Source organism: Marmota marmota, unplaced genomic scaffold (genome assembly GCF_001458135.2).
Source record: "Marmota marmota marmota unplaced genomic scaffold, marMar, whole genome shotgun sequence".
Taxonomy (NCBI): Eukaryota; Metazoa; Chordata; class Mammalia; order Rodentia; family Sciuridae; genus Marmota; species Marmota marmota.
Window position 1 is genome coordinate 13,867,243 of NW_026000241.1, and position 24,253 is coordinate 13,891,495.

General features: G+C 40.4%; 1 protein-coding gene across 5 annotated transcripts in view; it reads right to left on the bottom strand.

Annotated features, from left to right (window-relative positions):
• Positions 1-24,253, bottom strand: part of LOC107145478 (myosin VIIA and Rab interacting protein) — a 324,704-nt gene that overhangs the window by 28,812 nt on the left and 271,639 nt on the right. For all 5 annotated transcript variants that reach the window (XM_015489460.2, XM_015489459.2, XM_015489461.2 and 2 more), the window contains one exon: positions 13,906-14,145. In XM_015489460.2, coding sequence (XP_015344946.2) covers positions 13,906-14,145 — 240 coding nt within the window. The remainder of the gene's footprint in view (positions 1-13,905; positions 14,146-24,253) is intronic.

Genomic DNA, 24,253 nt, shown 5'->3' on the forward strand with positions numbered 1-24,253 from the left:
AAATCCAGTATCTGCATGTTTCCCTGAGGTCATTTTCTTGTCCTTCCTGGGTAGGAACCTCCGTTGTTGATGTTGGTCACCTGGACAAGGCCCCATCAGGGCCTGGTGAAGATCACAGACAAGGGGAATGCTGAAGTCATCACCTTGGGTCAAACCTGCCCTAGCCAGGTGTAGTGCAGGCAGGACTGTTTCTTAGCCCAGGACGTTCATGGCCATTGATCTTTTTTTGCTTTTTTTTATACTGGCTATTCCTGATATCAATTGGAAACATTTCTCCATTGCTGATAGTAGCCAGGGGGCCGGCAAGGGGCTAAATTTTGAAGAAGCCAATAGGACACAAAATCACTTCCCATGTTCACTTGAAAAAAAATGTGGTAGCCCAAGTGACCTTGATAAGTGTAAGGTCTCTCTGGTTACTTCTCTGCTCAAACTTTTCTGTATGCCTCCTAACACGCCAACAGTGTTCTGGGTGTCCCACCTGGCTCTGCTTGCTCTGGCCCCTGCTCTCCCTTCTCCTACTACTCTTTCCTTGACCACCATGCTCCAGCCAGAGAGAGATCCTTGAATTTGTCAAGGTCATTTTCCTCTGAGGATCTCAACTGGCTTTCTCTCCCTGGAGAGCCCCTCCTGAGATCTTTGCCTGAATCTTTCCTGCTTGATTGTCCATGGGGGATCTCAGTTCAAAAGACACTTGGCCAGAGAGTTCCCTGCTGTGTAGGACTTCATCCTCTGAATTCCCTCCATTACTCCCTGGTTACCACTATTGGACATCTTCCCCTTTATGTGTTTCCATATTTTCAGCTGCCTCCTGCAACATTCGCTCAGGAGAGCTGGGAGATTTCCTTTCCTGTGCATAATGCATTGTGATTCCTACAATAGCTTAATAGTTATTTGTTGAACAAATGGTGAATGAGCAGGGATTCAAACCATAGTTACACCACCAGCCCTCGCAAGAGAAGCTGGCCTATGTCTATAGTTGGGACTGCTGACCAGAGGGATCCATTTATTCCTTCATTGGAGTAAAAATTAAGGACTTTCTCCTCTTACCACATCCCCTCTGCCCCCCAGACAAGAAGAGTAAGTCAATAATTGCCATAATATCAGTAACTTAAAAAAATAATCTTTTTCTAAATATGGGTGGAAAGTGGGTTAAAATCATGAGATAAAATCTTGAGTTAATTTACATTTTAGGTTGTGCTTCTAGACCATTCCATTCTATTGTCTATCACAAATTTAAGTACTGGGTATTTAAAACATATAAATAATATCTTCATAGATGGGTCCTCTTCATTTTTGACTGTTTATTTTATCTGATGATTTTAATTTTTTAGAATGTTTTTGAAAAATTTTTAAAAAAATTGGTTCGAATTTGAAACTTCTACCTAAATTTGGAAGAGTTCATCTTTACAGTCTTCCCTTCCAGAAAACAGCTAAACTTCTTGGAGATCTGCAGTTTTCTTGTCAAGTTTTAACTTCACATTTTTTTGCTCTTATTATGGATGGAATTAGTTTCCATTTTATCCCTCTGTTCCCCCCAATCTGTTTTTGAGATTCATATGCAAATTTCAGTTCCCAGAAAATTAATGGCTGAACTAGAAACTTCTGAAGTGGGGAGTTCTGATGTAAATCCCAGAACCACTTGAGCCTTACTGTGTAATTATGCCGAATGATGTGGTTTATGAATAGACTTGCTATGAATAGACCTTTCCTTTGACAAGAATGGATTTTTAATTTTGCACTTATTTGCATTCAGGGTTGCTGTATTCTTTTACAGGCTTTTTGTATTTCAGGTAAATGTTCATGATCTGACCTCGTGGAGGACTTTAGTGCTGTCTGGGGATCTTCCAATTTCTCCACATTGCTTTTATCACATTCTATGGCAATAGCTGTTTCAAATCCCTTCTACAACCTTAAAACTCCAAGTCTATTATCCTCTCACTTTCAGAAGAGAAACTTGTCTTCTGAAGAGAGAGAGAGAGAGAGAGAGAGAGAGAGCATAACAATAACAAAACGGCATAGAACACACAACAACACCTCCTCAGTGTCCCAACGTCAAATTCACCTGCTCGCTCAGATCTGACTGAGGCCGCTATTCCAGTGCTTATCCCCCATTTGACTTCTGGACCTCATCTTCCCCATCTCTAAGAATCCCTCATGGTTGGACATTTAGACCATTTCCAACATTCCACTACAATAAAACACAATGCTTAATGAGCTGCATTAATACACCCTTAGCTGCTTGCCCCATTTCTCCTTAGGATAAGTCATTTACTGGATCAAAGGTTACGTCCACTTAGATGGTTTTCGGTTACCAAGTTACCGAGATGCTATTATGGGTTGTCACTCTTTCCTGAACTCTTAACCATCGATTACTTTTCTTTTTAATCATCTAATTTGTCAGGCAAAAGTGGCATCTCATTCTTTCAATCTGCATTTTTATTGACTGAGAAACAATAAACTTTTCTCTGTTTATGGTTATTTTCCTAATGCTTCAATAGTAATGTATTGAAGCATTTCTGTACTTTCTGTGTTTTATCAATCTTTTTGCTTATCCAGTGCTGCCCATACTGCTATTAGGAGACGCTCAGTAAACATTTGCTGAATGAAAGAAAAAATGAAAGTAGACCATACGATAAGTTCTGGGTTAGGTGATATATTAAATCAAATTGTAATACAATTGAAATCGGACATTTTTTATATGCTTATTGACCATTTACATTCTCCTTTGTGTGGGTTGAGAAAGACTGGCATTGTTATGTGCATTCCCTTTAAATATTGATATTATTAGGACAATAATTCTTCACTTGTTCTACATTTAGGCAGTGTTATCCTAATTATTGTTTTCTTTTTAATATTATGGATTTTTGACAACTGTAAGTTCTTTTTTAAAAATTCTTTTTAGACATACATGACAGTAGAGTATATTTTTACATATGATATATACATGGAGTATAACTTCCCATTCTTGTGGTTGTACATTAAACTGGTTGTGTACTCATATATGAACATAGAAAAGTTATTTCTGATTTATTCTATCTTTCCTATTCCCATTCCCCCTCCCTTCCCTTCATTCCTCTTTGTCTAATCCAAAGCACTTCTATTCTTTTCTCCTCCCACCTCCCTTATTGTATGTTAGCATCTGCATATCATAGAGAACATTTGGCCTTTGGTTTTTTTGGGATTGAATTATTTCACTTAGCACAATAATCTCCAGTTCCGTCCATTTACTGGCAAATGCCATAGTTTCATTTTTCTTTAAGGCTGAGCAATATTCCCTTGTGTATATATGCCACAACTTTTTTATCCATTCATCTGTTGAAGGGTTGGTTCCATAACTTAGCTAATGTGAATTGAGTTGCTATAAACATTGATGAAGCTGCATCACTGTAGTATTCTGATTTTAAGTCTTTTGGGGATAAACAGAGGAGTGGGATAACTGGGTCAAATGGTCATTCCATTCTACGTTTTCTGAGGAATCTCCATACTGCTTTCCAGAGTGGCTGTACCAATTTGCAGACCCATCAACAATGTATGAGTGTACCTTTTCCCCCACTTCCTCGCCAACATTTATCGTTACCTGTCTTCTTGATAAATGCCATTCTGATTGGAATGAGATGAAATCTTCTCAGTGTAGTTTTGATTTGCATTTCTCCAATTGTTAGAGATGTTGAACTGATCGTATTTATTCTTCTGTGAAGAGTCTCTTCAGTTGAATACAAGTTCTCAAATTTATGTGACTATATATTTCAATCTTTTAAAGTCTCTGACCTTTTTTGTTTGAATGTTTCAAAATATCCATCTCTAGTGCATGCTAGTAATTGTATAGCTTCTTTCACTTAAATTTTAAACTCCTGCCCATTGGGAATTTATTGTACATGGCATGATGTATGAATCTTAGTTTTTTCTTAAATGATTAACCACAATCATTAAATTAGGATGTGCTACAAAATTTGTTGAATAATTCAATATCTGAAAAAAGAATCTCTCCTCACTGATATTAAATGTACTGTCATATGTCATATTATATCTCTTTCTGTATTTTCTGTGTCTTATCAATCTTTTTTGCTTATCCAGTGCTGCCCATTCTGCTATTATTGTGGTTGAAAATTTCTTGACTATCACCACATTTCAGAACATTCATTCTTCCAGATGAACTTCAGAAAAACTTCATCAAGTTTCAAAGGAATTTCACTAAGATGACTGGAATTATGTTAAATGCATGCATTCATTTATGGAAGACTGACATCTATAAAAGTCTGAAATGTTCCCACTGACACACAGGATACATTTCAATTTTATTCATTCTTTCTTTATGTCTCTTAGCAAAGTTCATTTTATTTGTGGATCTTACACCTTTCTAGTCAAGTTAGTCAAATCCCCCATGTTTACATTTGTCAATGTATGTGTGTGTGTGTGTGTGTGTGGAGCGTATATGTGTGTGTGTGTGTGTGTGTATTATATACAGAAAAATTCACCCTTTAAAGGAATATAGATCTATGAGTTTTGACAAATGCATGAGTTGTATAGCCACCATCAAATCAAAATATAAAATATTTCCATTACACTAAAAGCGTTTCTTTATGTCTCTTCTTAATAACCGTCCACCTACCCTATCCTCTTGCAATCACTCATGTTTTTTGTCTCTTTTCCAGGATGTCATTTAAATGGACAATATGTACCCTTTTGAGTTCTTTTTATTCATTGTAATGCTTTTAAGATTAATTGAAATTGTATGTATTGGTTGGTGATTCTGTTCCCTTTTCTTGCTGAGTAGTATTCCATGGTAGGGGTATAACACTTGTCCACCCACCAGCTGATATACATTTGGGTTGTTTCTAGATTTTGATGATTACAAACATTTCCAATCCTGAGTGTGTATGTACATAGATCTTCATTTTTCTTCAGTAAACGCTTAGGAGTGAGATTGCTGAATTGTATGCTAAGTAGGTGTTTAGCATAGATATTTTTGTTGCTATTGCAAATAGAGTTTTTCCTCATATTTTCTGAAAGGTTATTGCTGGCACATAGGAAATCTTTGCTTAAATATTACTCTTTTGTGATAAGTCACCCTGTCCCACTCCTTATTTTCAGTTGATTTTATGATCTCAATTCAGATGTCTACATCATCATTTTGTTTTCTGCTGTCCAGGGCTGCTAACTTTTATTTCTTATTTAATACACTGGTGAAAATGTCAGATCATGACTGAATAGTAAACATAACAAAGACATCTTCATTATCTTCCTGTTATTAATGAGAAATTTTAAAATTTGGGTTGTATGGATGAGCTTCCCGGAGTTGGTGAACTCTCCAATTCTGTCCAAATCGTTTTCATCCTTTACACTTAATGGAAAGAGGGTCCACACATTATCAAATTCATAAGGAGGTCCAAAACCCACAGAAAGCAAGCAGTCTTCATTATTGAATTTTTAATGCTGTCGCTACTTTATCGGTTGTTATTTTGGAATTTATCAATTTAAGAGTTTAATAAAATAATCTTGTTTTTCCTCCCTTTCACTTATAAATGTGATGAAAAAATGTTAAATGTATTTCCTAAAATTGATATTATTACATACATTCCTAGAATAAATTCTATTTGTCTATTGTACATTATAATTTGCTAACATTTTTAAAAATTCTCTACATGTGAAGAATTAATATGTGAGTTAGTATGTAAATTGGTGAGGGTAAATGATTTTTTTTTGTGTGTGTGTGTGTGTGCATCAGGTTCAGACTAAGATTTAATTAAATAAAGTGAATTTGGATGCTCCCCAGGTTCTTAATGTTCGAGGACAGTTTAAAGAGTATGGGAATAATTAGTACTGGGAACGTTTGATAGTTTTTACTGTCAAAGATAACCTGGGACTAGCTTCTTTCTGAGGAATAATTCTTTGACTACTTTGCCAATTTCTTCCATGGTCTGTTCAGGTTTTCTAATCCTTTCAGAATCAGTTTTGCTCATTTACTTCTTAAGAAACGTGCATTATTTTCTGAATAATTTTAAATGGCAGATTATTCACCTATAATTTAAAATGAATCTTAAAGCCATACATATTTATTATCTTCAAACACATGTACATGCTGTTTAGATTAGCAAAATACACATTTATGTAAAAATATTTACAAATTCATCTCTTTATCATGTATTTTTTTGACCAATAGTAAATATTATAACGTTCATGATGTCTTTGATATTTAAAACGAGTTTTCATCCAGAAAAGAAAAAAATATAGGATCTCACCATGTTGCGCTGAGATGGATACCCTTCATCACATTACAGAATTATCTTTGAATGTGTTGAATGTTTCCAAGTGCTATTTTGGCATCAGTTGAGATTACTCTGTGCTTTTAAAAGATAGTATTTACTAAGTGATTTATTATAACTCTGAGGTTTCCTGCTATTAACTTTATTTTAGAATCTCAGAATAAAATATATTTGGTATGTTTCTCTTAATATTGCAAAATTCAGGTTGCTTTAATTTTACTTTGGATTAAGGACTTTGCGTTTGTAAGAAACGCTGGTATATATGAATTTCTCTCTCTCTTTTTCTTTTGGTACCAGGAGATTGAACTCAGGGGCAGTCAACCACTGAGCCACATCCCCAGCCCTATTTTATATTTTATTTAGAGACAGGGTCTCACTGAGTTGCTTAGTGCCTTGCTTTTGCTGAGGCTGGTTTTGAACTTGCAATCCTCCTGCCTCAGCCTCCCAAACTGCTGGGATTACAGGTCTATGCCACCACACCTGGTCTTTCTTTCTTTCTTTCTTTCTTTTTTAAAAAATAACTTTATTTTATTTGTTTTTTCTTTCTTTCTTTATTTTAATGTGGTGCTGAGGATTGAACCCAGTGCCTTATATGTGCTAGGCAAGCGCTCTACCCCTGAGCCACAACCCCAGCCGCCCTTCCTTTTGTTTTTACATTCTCTCTACCCAGAAACATTTCCCAGGAGCAAATCCTGTTTATTCTACTGAGCTTCAGATGCACAGGATTATCTTTGCCATCTTTGCTTCTGTTCCCCTCTCACATCCCACGATCCTGCCTTCCCAGGGCATCTGACTTTGGGCTTCTGTTGGGAAGAGCTCAGAACCAGTGTCTTGGTTTTTAGACCATTCTACTCACAACCTTCTAGAGCAATTATGCCTTTCTCTCTTTCAAATCATATCTGTCCTATGTCTCATCCCACTTCTGTGGCTGGAGTGACATCGTTTTCTTGTCTGTTCTGCCTGTTGCAGAGACTTCAGGGAATATCTGTATTGGAGTTCTGGGCAATCTTTCCCTAGAGCCCTGTCCACCTTTTTTCTAGAGAGGAGGATATTCTGCTCAAGCCAAAGTGATCCTGGAGAGGGCTGGAACTCTGCCTACCTGGCCAGGCTGACCCCCACCCCCCACACACTGGACACCCTGTGGAAATGAATCATACCAGTGACAACATGAGTGAATGAAAACTTCTCGCCTGTTCAAGTGCTGAGGGTAAGAGCTCTAACTCTAAGTGGACAGCTAAAGCTTCTCTCTCTCTCTCTCTCTCTCTTTCTTTTTCCCTCTAAATAGAAAGTTAGAGATGTTAATTTCTCAGTAGGGATAAGGCCTACAGAGACCAGTGTGGCTTAGAAGTTACAAGGGTCCTCACACCATATTCACTGTAGCATCAAGTGGGAATAAAATGATACCAGGTGGCCTCACAGGAATGGGAAGGTATTTTTACAAGGGTGAGATACCCACAGAAACCACATTTGAATTAATGTTAACACCATGACATCAACACAAATTTTGTCACAAGCACAATGAATTTGAGAAACCAATAGATAATAGTCAATAATTCTGCCTTTCACCTGCCCTAGTATTATGTTTCCAGGTGGCTTCAGTAACTGGGAGCAGCCATTTGAAGATTTGTCTCTTATTTGGGGTGAAAGACATTTATTAGTTCAGCAAAGTCTCAGTACTTTGATGAGAATAATTCTGTGACACTATAAATATGGTAGACGTCTGCTGGTCTGTGACTCCCTTATGAAAATAAGACACAGTGACTCAGCTACTTGTGGTGATAATTAATAAACAAAGACACTTTCAGTGTTAAAAATATTTCAGGATATTGGACATACAAATTTGACTGTTCTGCATGAATTTACTAATTTGGGCCTTTAATAAACATTCATGTTCCTAAAGTACAGCACATCTTTTGTCACATAAATAGTATTTTAAATGACACTTAGTTTGGAAAATAAAAACCTATGAAACCTATTACATATCTAGCATTATGGGGTTTTGATGCTGGAAGGGTCCTTGGGAGCAGCTGATCCAGATCACAAAAGATTAGGGGATTTGTGAGACCTTTGGTTCCTGAAATGTAATTTTCAAGCCCAGGCCAGGAGTTCTAGAACCTTCTTTACATCCTTCTTTTTGGAGCGCAGCACCTGCACTCCTAGACGCAAACAGTTCCAGGAACCACTTCAGCCAGGATTTTTTTCCAGAACCATTGGCAAGGCCACCTGCCCAGTGGTGGGGAAGCAAATGCTTATTCCCAGGCTCTGAGGACCACAAAGCTTGGAAGGCTGACCTCTGATGTCTGATGGGATCACGTTGTTACTCAAAGAAGAAACATGACCCTTTGGGCAACCAGATCCTGAGAGGGTTTTGGATGGACCCCAAATTCTACATGCTCATTGAAGGATATGGAAAATAAGTCCTAGAACATTTTCCCTAAGCTTTTGTCATTTAAAATCCCAAGCCTCAACAACCCAATCAATAAATGGGCTAAGAAGCTGAAGAGACACTTCTCAGAAGATTTACATTCAATCAACAAATATATAAAACAAATGTTCAACATCTCTAGTAATTAGAGAAATGCAAATCAAAACTACTCCAAGATTTCACCTCACTCCAGTCAGAATGGCAGCTATCAAGAATACAGACAACAATAAATGTTGGCAAGGATGTGGGGGAAAAGGCACACTCATACATTGCTGGTGGGACTGCAAATTGGTGCAGCCAATAGGGAAAGCAGTATGGAGATTCCTTAGAAAACTTGGAATGGAATCATTTGACCCAGCTGTTCCACTCCTTCGTCTATACCCAAAGGTCTTAAAATCCGCATACTACAATGACACAGCCACATCAATGTTTATAGCGGATCAATTCACAATGGCTAAACTGTGGAAGTAATCTAGATGCCCTTCATTAGATGAATGAATAAAGAAACTGATACATACACACACACACACACACACAATGGAATATTACTCAGCAATAAAAGAATAAAATTATGGCATTTGCATGTAAACGAATGGAGTTGGAGAATATCATGCTAAGTGAAGTCAGTCAGTTCCCCAAAACCAAAGGCCAAATGTTCTCTCTGGTAAGTGGATGCTGATCCATAACAAGGAAGGGGGAGGCATGGGAAAAATGGAGCAACTCTGATTGGGTAAAGGGGAGGGATGGTAGGGAGGGGGCATGGGGGCAGGAAAGATGGTGGATTGAGATGGACATCCTTACCCTAGGTACATGTATGACTGCACTTGTGGTGTGACGCTACATCGTGTACAACCATAGAAATGTAAAGTTGTGCTGCAATTATGGACAATGAATCAAAATGCATTCTGCTGTTATATACACCTAATTAAAAGAAATAAATAAATTTTTAAAAAAATCCCAGGACTCAGCCAGAGGGAAGGAACCCAAAAGGAACTCCATCTGACTGGAACCAGACCCCCTACTCTAATGGGTCACCTGATGCAAATACAATAAGCCCCGGGAAATTCCCTTTTCACATTCCTGTCCCATCCTAATGGGTCAGCAGGACCCCAATACAATGGACTCCAGGAACTGCCCTCCTGTCCCATCCTAAACAAAGCCTATATAACCCAAGCCCTTGCTGAGCCTGGTGCCATTTTCTGCCCTGACTGATTCTGTCGCTAAATACTGAATAAAGAAGAGCCTGCTGATTGGAAGGTTTGTCCTTACATTCATTCTTCAGCTAGTTAAAATTCAGATAGGAGGGGCCATCCTTAAATCATCACCGGTCCACGGAGAACCAGCCAAAGCAAGACATTTCGTATAACTGCAGGGAGAAGTCTATCTATAGCAAAGGTCTGATTCCAATCACAAAAAGACTGTTTCTGAAATGGTTCTTCCGCTGCTGATCAGGATTCTGAAGACACAATTCCTAGACAGGAAGCCATACTAAGCCATGAACTGCCACCAATGTCCCCATGTCTATGCTAATACACATGCACATTCCTCTGCTCTGGCTCCCAGAGAGCAGGGATGGGGGTAGCTGCAGAATGGTCCCCTGGGTAAGATCAGGATGATTCACGTCTAGGACTTGGATTTCCACCCTGCTTATTTACTACACCGAAGTGAGATGTATAATATGGGGACTGGGCTCCCCCAGAGACTGACCCTGAGACATGGACCTGAGTGCATGTGGTTTATTTGGGAGTCGATCCCAGGAGACAGAGGTAGAGGAAGGGGGATGTGAGAGAGGGAAGGGAAAGGCTGCCTTCTTAAGCCATTTACAGTGTGGGTACCTAGAGCTAAATCTGCTGGGGAACTGGGGATCTGCATATAGCTCACACCTTGCTCAGCATTACTACTCTTCTGGGTCAGAGGAGGTGGGATATTTACGTTCTAATCAGTTACCTGCTGGGGTGACTTCTGAGAGTGGCATTTCTGTGCATTCTCAGCCCACCTTCTGTCCAGGAAGAGAAGCCTGAGACAGCTCTTGGGCAGTTAGGCCATCGGGCACATCCAAGGTAAAGAGACATGGGTGGAGCACTGGCTGCTTCTGGAATAGTCACATTAGTGTGGATCTACTCCACAACGCGGGTGTGCGTGCGTGCGTCTGTGCACTGTGCAGACTAATATGGATGGGTCACAGGGGAAGCCACAGCTACTCTGATCCTGAAGACAGGAACCTGGGGGTTCATTTTGATGCAGTTTCCCTTTCTGCACAGCACGGAGGAGCACCAAATGTGGCCACAGACCTACGTCTTGACGCTGCAAGCGTTGATTGGAAGTCGGCACAAAGCTCGCTCTTCTTTCAGTACCGGCAGATGGATGTTTTTCATGACAGGGAAGTTTATTTTCCTTGAGATTGTTAAAGGGGATATGATAATTAATATTTGCTGGGCTCCTGCTATGTGCTAAAGCCTACACTGCATAATGCAACCTTCACAACTCTAAAAGATGGTATGATTATCCCTGTTTTACAAATGAGGCCAAGATGTGTTTATTCACTGAACAATAAAAACGTGGGCTCTGCCTAAAAAACAGGGCAGACATGGACCTGTTGACATGCTGAGAGCAAGTACAAGGACCGCATGTCAGCCCGGGCTGCTGGGTGGAGAAAAGACTGGAGGTCCAAGAAGGCTGGAGTGATAAGGACATCATTGAGGATGGGAGGCATTGCAAGCAGGCAAGAAATGACACTGGCTTGTTCTAAGTAATGGCAGTGAGTTAAGAGAGTCACCAAAGGCTACAGAGATTGCAAACTGCATGGTTGCGTTTCAAGCTCAGTCTAATCCTGAAACCTATCTATGTGGTACACTTTGGTTTTGTATAATATTCAATATGTAAATCTGTATTTCTGCTTTCTGTTATCCTACCAGATGGGGAAAATATATTAATTGTCCTTTTTTGTTTGCTTTAAGGGTTTTTACACATAAAAAAATGATATTTGTTGATTGAGCATGGTGGCGCACACCTGTAATCCCTGTGGTTTGGGAGGCTGAGACAGGAGGATTGAGAATTCAAAGCCAACCTCAGCAAAAAGCGAAGTGCTAAGCAACTCAGTGAGACCCTGTCTTTAAATAAAATATAAAATAGGGCTAGGGATGTGGCTCAGTGGTTGAGCGCCCCTGAGCTCAATCTCTGGTACTAAAATAAATAAACAAAACAAAAAAGAAGATATCTGTTGAATATTCATTGGTTTATGGCAAACTGAGGGATGTAAGACTTGAACTTGAAGAAGCTGACACATTTGGGAGCCTGAATAAAGTCAGCTCTTCTAATTTTCTGCTCAATTAGGGCATAGGCCAGTGATGGGGGGCTTATTCGAGTCCCTAGGATTTCCCCACCGTGGTTCCTCCTCTCCCTGCTCATATTTGCAGAGGAGAGCATAGCATAGGCTGGTGGGTGTGCCTCGGAGGTCACTCCCTGCAGCCAGACGATGGTGGCAGTGTGTGACTCATCAGGGCCTGGCAAGCCATTGGTACAGCATGAATTTTTAGATCCTCGGGACCATCAGGCAGCAAAACCAGCAGAACATGGAGTCATTGTAAGAAATAATGTGACATTCTTCAGTTACCATCTGGCTCTCAGCTCTTGGATACAAATGTGACTATAATGCAGCATCAGTTCAAATAACAGAGAAGATCAGAGCCCTTTATCATTAAGGAAGCAGTAGGTGGGGTCCACTTCCATTGGGAAGTGGTCTCTGGGGACCAAGCTTCACTCTGCAATCCATAGATATGCTAGGGGGAAAAATTTATGGGGATTTGATGGTCATGGAGGGTGGAATGGGAATGGATGACAGCAGAGTTCCAGGTGTTGGAGGGTTCAGGGGCTGGCTATGGGTGACAGTCCCCGCTTTTCCTGGGGCCTGCTCTTGACTACTCATGGTCATTCCTGGGTGGCACCTGGCTCCTCCACAGCATCAGTTCAGCCACTAAATAGATGAAGGGAGTTCATTGCCATGGACTTGGGTCACCAGCCATTTGTTAGCTTAGATAGCATATACCCAGAATAGGGAGAAGACCTGGGAGGTGTCTTTGAACCACTGCTCCAAAGATGAAGTAGAATCTTTTGAACTGACAGTATCTCAAGTGCAAAGCAATCTACATGTTTGCAGACAAAACCTTGTCTGAGCTACTGAAGAGGCCGCATGTTGTAAAGGAAGGAGCGTGGGACTTGAGGCCAAGTTGGTGATGCGGCCTCAAGCTCTGGGACTCACTGGCTGTAGGCCTTGGAAATGTGTACCTTAATAGCTCAGTCTCAATTTCCTCATCTGCAAAATCTGTCTGCATCTATTTCAAAGGGTTATTTAATAAGCAAATTCATGTACACAAAGCAACAGGCACAAAGGAGACATGCAGCAAATGTTAGTTACTTCCCCTTCGTTGGGGTCAGGCAGGGCTATCCTGCCTGCAACATGGCCGAGAGGAGTGTAAACATGAAATCTAGGCAAAGTGGGCGGAGCGCTGAGTGGCTTGTTGAAAAGCAAGGAGGAGTCTGAGATCCCTATCTGCTAGGGTTTGTCTCTATCTTCTGTGGTTTTCCAACCATGTTCTTTGAACTTGAGAGCAACCGGGGAAGGGAAGGAGGAGTAAACAACTGAAGATCAAGTGGTTGGGGGGCTTTGGGGACCTGACAGCAGGAGTACTTTCAACTGTTTGAAACCCTGGGATACCATGTAAAGTTTGTTTGAAAAAAAATCAACCAACCAGTCAACCAGGACCTGGAAACTGCCGAGATGAACAATCCAGATGACCGCTTTTAACACAAAGCCTTTATATCATGGAACAAAACTTCATCATTGTTTAAATGGGGGAATGGCCATAGAATCCCAATCCATGAGCAAAATTCCTCAGGGAGACATTGAGCAATGACAACATTAAAAAAATCAAACCAGGGAGAGGGAGCAGGGTACCAACTTACGGACCCAAAGACAAGGGACTATTCTGATGAAGGATAGAAGGAGGGGACAAGCTGTCTTGGGAGACTTCTGATGGACATGTGGTACTATTTTCCTGATTGAGAAGGGTTTTCTTGAGCTCTCCCAAGCGCATAGCGACTGGCATTTTAGAGAGAGCTCTTTGGAGGCCCAGGACATCATTAACAAATACGGAGTCTTTCCCCAACACTCCAGCTGCAGCAACTTGAGCTACATGCAGGGGGTTGCAGGGCCCTTACCTTTTTCAGCTCTTCCTGGACACTATGGTTGTTCTCTTCAGAAGACAGACTTTCCTTTTGGTTCTCAGATTCTGTCTTGGGCTCAGACTCCTGATCCTCCCCCGAAGAAGTCTCCTTTTCACTCATTTTCATTGCTAACTCGTACAACCTATTTCTCAGCTTCTCCTCCTGGGTGTCTGTGCTGGTCCGAGAATTCTGAGCCTCATTGTTGATGTCCGTCTCTGATACATCCCCTGATATCTAAAAGAAAGCAGAATCATGCAATCAGGACCCCTCTGCTAAGTCGTGCTGCCTTTTGTCCCTAGTAACGCCTGAGGGGAGGAGGAACAGATAGTCCAGGAAAGCAGCAAACAGCTCTCTTTCCTGATCTGCTTTCTTTTCAGAGGGAGTTAGCCTTCCACTGACTCAAATGCATACATTTTAACATTTTGCTAAAGGGCTCAGATAGGTGAGCATCTGTACTTAGAAAAAAAATGTTTGGACTCCTTCCATTTAAAAAAAAAAAATTCATTCACAGAATTCTCCTTGAGTTCTCATCAGCACTGAGCAAACCTGACGGCCCAGTGCCCCAGCCAGCCCCCTAGTGGAAGACATGCCAAAGCTTTCCTGCCAGTTATTCATGTTTCCATGGTGGCTTGGTATAGAGAAAATAGTGTGTGTGTGTGTGTGTGTGTGTGTGTGTGTATACATGGGTATGTATGTCTGACATCCCATAAGCAGGTAGGCCCAGGGATTAGGGAAGGCTTCCATGTAGAAGTGATGCTTGAGTTGAGATTCAAAGTGTAGCAGTCACCCAGTTAAAAGGGAGAAAGAGGCAGGATCATTATTCTAGGCAAAGGGCAGAGATGTTGAGATGGAGCAAAGTCCTTCCACCTGTGTAAGGGATATTGTGTGACCTCCCCTTAATAACTAGAGTTCCAGTCTAATAATGAGCTACCTCTTGATCCACCTATCCATCTGGTGAGTATCTCCTAAACTCCTTCCATGAAGGAGGTCTTTCCAAGACCAAGGGAAACTCCAGGCTGCCACGGAGATGGTGGCTCGTCTCTATTCCAGGCCTTCAGTTGGGGAGATGTGCATGGAAATAGTCACGTGTACATAATATGGCACACCATCTGGGTCCTCCGGACCCAGTTTTAGTTTCTGAGTTTCCCCTAGGAGTTGTTCTATTCGTGAGGATTGATATTTCATAGCTTTATTTTCTTCAAAGGCCTCCAGAGAACAAAGAAAAAATTTACTCCTTTAAAAATTGGAATAAAACCATTATATTTTGCAATTGCTCTATGCGTTCATTGACTATTTTATAAATCTCAGATATATGAGGGGATCTTCTCTTTTTAAATATTTATTTTTTGGTGTTGTAGTTGGACACAATACCTTTATTTTATTTATTTATTTATTTTATGTGGTGCTGAGGATCGAACCCAGGGCCTCGCACGTGCTAGATGAGCACTCTACCACTGAGCCACGACCCCAGGCCATGAGGGGATCTGGATACTCTTATTCTTCTTATCTTTTGAAATATTTTGCTACTCATCCTCCTCACAATTATTTTCCATCGTTACTCACCAGTTATTCCAAATTATGCTAAAAGTGACTGAAAATAATAAGCAGGAGGAGAAAGGAATTGCCTAGAAGGAGGATTCAATAGTGAAATACATCTTCACCATGTTAGCTTTCATTGCACACCGCTGAGAATTAAGAAATTTTCATTGTGATCAAGAGAAGAAAACCAACAGAGAACAATTATTAGAGGACTTGAGATGAATTCCAAGAGGAAAGCAGCGCTCCAGATTCTGACAATGGTGGAATTCATTGTGTTAGGTGAAATCTGACTTCTGATGACAGTGTCCTAAGTGAATATTCTCCAACTCAAGCATGGATGAGTAAACATTATTGACAATATTGCTAATTATAAAATAAGAAATATTATGGTGTTTTCCTCTAGTTAGTCACTCAACAGGAAGGGCTTCATCACCCGGCATTTTGTAGCAAGAATCTGGGTGGGTGACAGATTGTTTTATCCTTTAGGATGTTGTGCGCCGAATTTACTTGGTAGTTTGCAATTAAATGAATTCTAAAGGCAGATGTCTATGTAAATGTAATTAGGAAGGACATGTAAGAAATATAAATTTTAAAAATCACTGAATTAATTTAAAAAAAAAGGATCCATTGGAAATGTCTCTTTCTTTCTTGTTCTGAGAGAGAATCAATGATGAAATCCTTGTGAGAATGCTACATTATGCTTGAGAAGGAGGAGTCCCTTAGCTTGGGATGCAGGGACAGTCCATGGGAAGAATAGGCTCTGAGCTATTCTCAAAAGATGAATGTGTTAAGATATAATCCTGGGGACTGGCATTCTCGATGAGAAAGCAGTAAGACCAATGAGACCCGTGGTGTAAGAGCACCTGGCACACTTAGAGGAATGAGGCTTGGAAGTAGAGAGGGTGGGCAGCTTAGGGGTATGGAGAAGCAGGCCTGGGTCAGACTGCAGAGGCTGAACCATCAGCCTAAGCAATGGGGCTTTATCTCTCAAATAGTTTTTCTGCTACTGTGGTGTTAAGTAGCAACTAAGTTGGCCAGGAAGTTAGCAACTGTCTACAAATGCACCCCCCCCCCGGTGACTTTCCCTGATCTCTCCTCAACATATTTAGCACACTGAACTGTCAACTTATTGCAGATTTGTTTTTCTTTAGCTTTGGCCTAATTATTCTCTGGATACACAGACAGTGGAATATGAATTTAGAAGGCTAAAATAGTTAATCCAAAAGATGAAAGCCTGCTTGACACCATCAATCCATGACTCAGACTTATTTATCCCATGAGGACATAAGAAGAATTAGTTCATTGTAACATGGGGTCTGTGGATGGGCCTTTGAGGACCCCTAATATTGTTTGCAAACTTTGGATTACATGCACAGCTTTCTTGGGATGAGGATTACTGTGCTCATTAAATGGAAAATGGTACAGCCACGAAGTAGGAGAGGGTTTAAGCTCTTGTTCACAAAGGCGGTGTTTAAAGGAATGAGAAGATAATTCTTCCAGGGGTCTTTCTGAGATGGATTCACTCAGATTTCCTCAGAAGACCATCCTGACTTTCAGTTACCCTATCGATACGCATACCCTGAAATCCTACTTACTTTAATTTATACGTTTTTTATTCAGCCTCATTATCTTCCTTGTAAGGGAGAGATATCTAGTCTTGTAGGTTAAGCAACTCTGGTCCAACAAGCATTTTTCATTGAGCTTGTTTTCTTACCTGCCAGGTTACTTTGGAAGATAGGGGAAGGTTATGGGTTTTCTCCACTGTTACGGTTTAGATATGAGGTATCCCCCAAAAGCTTATGTGTGAGACAATGCAAGCATTTTCAGAACTGAAATCATTAGATTATGAGAGGTATAACCCAATCAGTGGATTAATCCACTGATATGGATTAACTGGGTTATAATTAATTATAGGCAGGTAGGGTATGGCTGGATTGAGATAAGTCACTGGGGGTATGCCTTTGGGGTATCTAAAGGCAGATAGCAGAGCTAGCAGAGCTCTCTATGTTACCTGATTGCTGCTTTCCTCTATTATACTCTTCCACCATGATGTTCTGCCTCACTCAGGCTAAGAGTTATGGAGTTGGCTAACCAAGGACTGAACCTCTGAAACTGTGAGTCAAAATAAATTCTCCTCCTCTAAGCTTATTGTCAGGTCTTTTATCAACAGTTATTAAAAAACTGACTAAAACTCGCACCTTTTGCAAGAGAGCCCAACTAAAGGATTACTTTCAACAGTTACATGTCAACCTTCCTTGAATAGATCCTAGTGTCCTGGTGATGAAAGACACTACACCTGATCTAAATATTAAAGTTTCTGCACCTTGCTTTTAACACTTTATGTTAGTGGACTCTGGAGAAAAGGTCTAACTTACAGGTTAAATAGAACTAGGGGAAGTCTATGTGACAAATGCTCCTAGTTGTACTTGTGAATCCCTTGGCACAACTGTGCTGAAGAAGGATCAGCAACGGGCTGGCTGGCTCTACCACTGACCTGTCTCTCTCTGAGGGCCCAGAAAATATCTGTCTCGGGTACCTGAAGGAAGAAGTCAGTCTTTTCTCAAGGTGTTGCCATTAACCTAAAACTACTGTTATTCACATTCCATACCCTGGTGAATAAAGCATTTATTTTCATTATAATGTGTGTGATAACAATAGTCAGACACACCAGAAAATATGTGTCAAACACTGATCACATTAGCACAGAGGAAATGGGAAGACATCATCTGGCGTCTTATAGGATTTAACATTATATTTCTCACTGCCTCAAGGAAGAGGCTGTCACATGGAAAGACTTGACTTTGGTCAGTGGGACTGACTGCTCGGAGGGTAGGTCTGGGGACTCAGCCCCACAGTGTTATCTGAAAGACTTATTTTTTAACTTTTATTATTATAGATCAGTCACCTTGGTATGGATTCATGCTGTCAAGTTCTTTGTATTTAAAATTGACTTAAAAACAAAAAACAAAACAAAAGTCCTTACTCTAATCCGGGCACATCTCCCCCCTCTGAACTGTTGGGCTCTGCCTGACGTCTCTGTTTTCCCTTTCTATTCTTCTCTCTGACAGAATCAGACCATGCCATGCTGACAGGGCAACAATTATTTCCCACAATTATGATAATCTCACACAAAATATCAGGGAAATTTCCTGCATGAATTCTTCAGGTCAATGTTTACATGACGAAAGGGCAGATTTAAGATACAGTTATTTGCATACTCACCATAATGGGTCTGGGGTCAGGATCTGGGGCAGAGGGACTGAGGTATGTCCCAAACACCCCTCCTTCCTTCAGTGGTTCCTGATGACTTGCTCTCCATTTTGAGTGAGCTGGGCTCTCGGGGTCTTTGTCATAAAGAATGGAGAGCTCCACATTTTCTTTCATGGGGCCAACATGGTTTTTACAGCCACATTTAATTAATAGTTAGCTCTGCTACTTAATATCTATCCAAAATAAAATCTGAAAGAATTTAACTATTGCAACACTAAAGTCATCATTTTTTGGAGGATGACCTTAATAACCTATAGACTCCTGGTTAAAAACCCTGTTTGGAGAGTCACCACAGGGCCCTCAAACTCCCTGACCCCGGATGTAAAATGTCATCGTGTTTACGTACATCTTTTGCTGCCAGGAAGAAGACTTTTCACCAGGTTCTTAACAGGCCCCATGACACAAAAACATGTAAGAAGCATGGTTACTCAGCAAGCTTCTGGTTGTCTAGACATGTCCTCTGCAGCCAGTTTATCTCAGAGGCACACCCAGCAGGTCTCACACTCAAGAGGGACCACTTGACAAATACACAACTAAGATTTTTCTCGTGCTGATGGGTGTCTGAGCACACCTGCTTAAATTGTTTCAAAGTTGGTTTTTGAACTGGATTAGGCAGTTGAGGATGTGGGGTAAAGGGCCTGGGGAGAGGGCAATGATGGCTTAGAGCAGCTCTGCCTTCAGCCATATTATAATTTGTCTTCTCTTTAGATGTCATTGAAGGAAAGATCCTATGCCTACAAAAATTTGAAAATTAATGGCAGAGAACTGAGGGGTAGAGTGGACTATCACCCTTTGGTCTGTGCTCTGGAGGAAATTCAAATACAATACTGAGTAGACTGTAGGGCCCTGCTTAGGGACATTCTCTTGGCACAGTTTACCGTGTGATATACTTACTGGGTGACTCAGTGTTCATAGTCACTCCCACCCCCCAGCTCAGCTAACTGCCCACAGGCAGGGTCTCATAACACTTGTTAGTGAGCATTCCCTTGAACTCAAGAGTCCACAGCACTCATGAAACAGGGCTTGGGGTAGAAGCTGTCCACTCCTGTACATCTACCCAGATTTAACCCTGCAGCCACCCAGAGCAGCCACCTGGGGCACCTTGGCCCCTCATAAGCCTGACTTGACTGAACTTGCTGGGCTGCATTGATTGACACTGAGTGACATTACGAGATGCAGCCTGCAAAGCATGTGTTTACTACAAGCAGTTCATAGTAGAGGGTGCTGTATTCTGCATTGTCTCCATGAGGATCTTGCCATACTTTTGGATATTGAATATCCCCCAAAGGCTCACATGTTGAAGGCTCAGCCTGTGGTGTTTTGGGGAGACACTATGGACCTTTAGGAGATGGGGCCGAGTGGAAGGAAGTTAGGTCATTGGGGGTGTGCCCTTGAAGGTGATATTGGGATTCTAGTCCCTTCTGTTTCTCTGTGCTTTGTTGTTGCCACTAGGTGAGCATCTTCCTCTACCACATGCTCCCTTTCATGAGGCTCTGCTTTGCCACAGACCCAAAGGCAATGGGGGCCAAGCAGCCATGGAATGAAATCTCTGAAACTATGAGCCCAAACAACCTTTTTCTCCCTACAAGTTGATTATCTCAGGTATTTTGTCTTAGCATCAGAAAGCTGACTGACACAGATCTACAGGATAAATTTCTTTTAGATCTCAGCTCTCAAGGCAACATTTTTGAATTAGTTTTATTGTCCCATTATGACTTCCATACCCAGAAAACTGCTCATGTCTCTCTTTTTCTATTGTCTTCTAGAAACCCAGAGCTGAATTTTGGTTATCTTTTGCCTACAAGTAGGATGTCATTGTTTCCATTTTGGGAACTCATGGTACTCCTGGCTTCATCTTATCTTCCCTACCCTGGTTTTTCCTTTGACCTACTTTTCCCACCATTGTACTTTAATTTTATTTTCTTCTGCTTATCTTTATGTAAACCACTTTAGATTATTTCTGGAGCAAGGCATACACATATTAAATAAAGGAATATTTACTGATTATTGGTTATATAAAATTAGGAGGTTCTTACTCTGGCAAGATTCTTTAACACATTTTAAAAGAATAATTAAGATCCAGAATGCTAAATGGGGGCAAATTTACCCCTAAGAAAACAAGTTTTGCTAATGAGTACAACCAAAAATGAAACACTGGAGGGATCTAAAATAGCAGCCCCCTGTAATCCTGAAGCCTCAATCAACAGAAGATTAATCAGCAGACTTCCATTTAAAAATGGCATCTGGCACACATTTTTCATGCAACCACTCCAAATTTTCCACCAAAATTGTGTGGGATGATGCAGAAAAAAAAAAGAAGAAAAAAAGAAAATTTGCAAGACTAAAAAGCTACGGAAGTCGGCTTGTTACCAGCAAAGAATGGGAGAATTTTTCATTAAATATAAGGCCCATTGAAATGACTGAAAAATGCATTTGTAGACCATCCACTCTCCCTCTTATAAGAAGTTAGAATATAATTCTTGGTCCCCACCCACCCCACCCCAGTATTCTCTCAGCCTCAGAGCTTGGTCCAGAAATGAAAGATAAATGCTAACCATAAAAATAAAATAAAACCAACACCAAACAAACAAGAACATACAATCCGAGCCTTGTGTACTTGTTCTTTTCAAGCATCTAAGGATAAGCTCTAACTCCACATTCCTTCAGTGTCTCCCGTCTTATGGCTACTTGGAAAAGATATCCACTCAAAAACATGTAGGCGGTGTTGGGAGAAGAACTAGCCATGTTGCATCCTGGGAGATGTAGTCATGAAAGGTAGGCCCCGAGGGCAGAGGACACAGAAAACGCAGAAAGTGTTCAGCAGGGTTTGCTACTCATTGATCATTCATTCTATGTATATTCAGTACTGTGGCTAGGTTCTTAGCCACCTGTTCAAAAACACAGAGCCAGGCAGTAAGAATAGAAAGCATCTACCTTAAGTTAGCAAAGTGGAGATAAGTTTTTTGTATACTAGGTATTGGCAAACAATGGTGTGCAGAGAGCAGCTCCTTATTCAAGAACTACTAACAGAAAAATTGAAGGTGGAACCCATGGAAAAATGTCCCAGAGCAAAGGAAACAAATGTTAGCCTGAAGGCATCATGTAGATTTTTCTAGCAACCAGGACACAATGTCTGATGGTGGTTTGGCATTCTCATTAGAGAGAAGTAATACTGTCTTCCATGAAGAGGCCGTGAAGAGGTGCAAAAAAGTTAGAAGGTATAATCACTTAGACTAAAAGAGAATAGAAGAGCTGAAATGGGACATCGATAGGATGAAAGACCGCAGACAAATGGAAAACCCAGCTTCAGATACAGACCTGCATTTGAAGATAGTAACAGCAGAATTAACATTGGCAAATGAAGTAAGTGATAGGAGGACACAATTTGGAAGGTTTCCTACAAGGATGAGGAAAAGAACAAAGTGGGAAAGCAGTAAGAGAGGGTGTTAGGCGTGGAAGAGGAGGATAGAGATCAAACCTGTAAACGATGGGTGCTCTGGAAAAATTAATAATCAGAAAGATAAAAGAAAGTGCTCCTACTGGAAAAAAAAAAAAGATCTGAACGTGCAAAAAAGAGCTCACTGTGTTATGCACAAAGGCACCAGAGCAGTAAGTACCTACCATTCTGGCAATATGTTTGCTTTTAAAAGATAAATCTGACAAACATCTAGAAGAGAAAAATCTTATAAACAAAGGAAAAATAAGACTGCGTTCAGGCTTCTCATCGTCATGATATGCCAGAAGGCAAAGTAAAAACCTCCTACAGAGTGTTGGAGCAAAAGACTTCTAACCCACAGATTTTATGCCATCTATGGACATCTAGGGATTGGTCTTAGGAGGCTAGAAGAGTGCATTCACTTAGCAGTTTATAATTACAGGTTGCATAGAGGCTCCATGTCCAAAGGGATGTGTGGAGATTTGAGGCCAGGGATAAAGGTAGAGAATGTGGGGAAGGACTTCTGCTCTCAGCTGGCCTTATCTGCTAATGTTTGCTAGCATCTAGCACGAAGTGAAACGGCACAGAATGAGTGCCTCGCCAGAGTGCAAAGAGATAGGTATTAAGAAGACTTAGGGGTGGTGAGGACAAAGTAAATAAGGGTGGGAAGTCAGACATGAAGGTAAAATGAACATGAACGTCCCGAAGCAGGACCCTGTCTGTCTTGTTAAGATCCAGAATGGTGCACAACCTAGTGTTGTCTTTTCCAATGCACATAAACATTCACAAAAATCAACGTTTTGTTAGGTCACAGGGGAAACCGCAACAAATTCTCAGCAGACTTCACATAAGACATATTCATTGTTCATGATGCATGTTAAAAACGAGCAACACAAATCAAAACCCAAACCAAACCAAAACAAAAGCAAAACGTTATCCATTTCTCTAATTTGCTCTTAATTTGACGAAAAAGAGAATTAAATTGAAATGATAAGCTACTTTGAAAAATTTGACAATAGGAACATTCATATCCAAGCCTGTGGGATGCAATCAAAACTGCATTAAGGGAAAATTCATTAGAGATTTTAGAAATGTGTGTGTGTATGTGACACGTTTATATATACTGGAATATACAGAAAGATATATGAAAATAAGAAAGCAAAAGGAAGGCAGCAATAAATATAAGAGCAGAAATTAATGACTATGAGACACCCCCGCTTCCCGCCACCTTCCTAGAATTAAAGAATAAAACTAAAAGCTGGTTCTTTTGACACTCCTGGGAAGATTATAAAATGGATAAATCCAAGCAAGGAAAGAATGAGAGAGGGATCAAGGGGTGGGGGGAGTGTTTTATGCGAATGAAAGCAAGAAAGAAAACAAATGTTAGCATTATAAACAGAAAAGGTAAATAGCATCAATGCAGAGGAAATTAAAAAAGAACTTGATGAAAATATTAGGTACAATATTATACCAGCAGATAAATGATGGATTATTTAATAATAACTTGATGATGCCACATGCTCTGGTGCATGCCTGTAATCTCAAAAGCTCAGGAGGCTGAGGGAGGAGGATCTGCAAGTTCAAGTTCAGCCTTAGTAACTTAGTGAGAGCTGGTCTCAAAAAATAAAAAGGGTTGAGGATATGGACCAGGGGTTGAGCACCCCTGGGTTCAATTCTTACCACTACTACTACTCCTATTACTAATCTGGTGACAAGTGATCAATTTAATCAAAAAGTCTAGCTCTGACCTCATAATAAGAAAAGTAAAATACAGATTGACCAAAGAGTTAACCGGAAATAATAAAAAACTACAAAGCATTTGGAAAAGAATAGAAAGACATAAGATCAAGGAACTAAGGTCTTCTTAAGGCACGAAATACAAAGATAATAAAGGAAACAACTGACGGATTATTATTAAGAAAAAATTTTGTAGGTAAAATAACGTTAAGGCAAAAGTGACAAAGGAGAGAATATTTTCATATGTAACCATCACAGAACTAGAATTTGTAATATGATTAGGAAATAAAACCAATTCCTAAAGTCAATAAGAAAAAGATAAAGAGTACAATAAAATAACGTGAAAAAATATAAACGTGC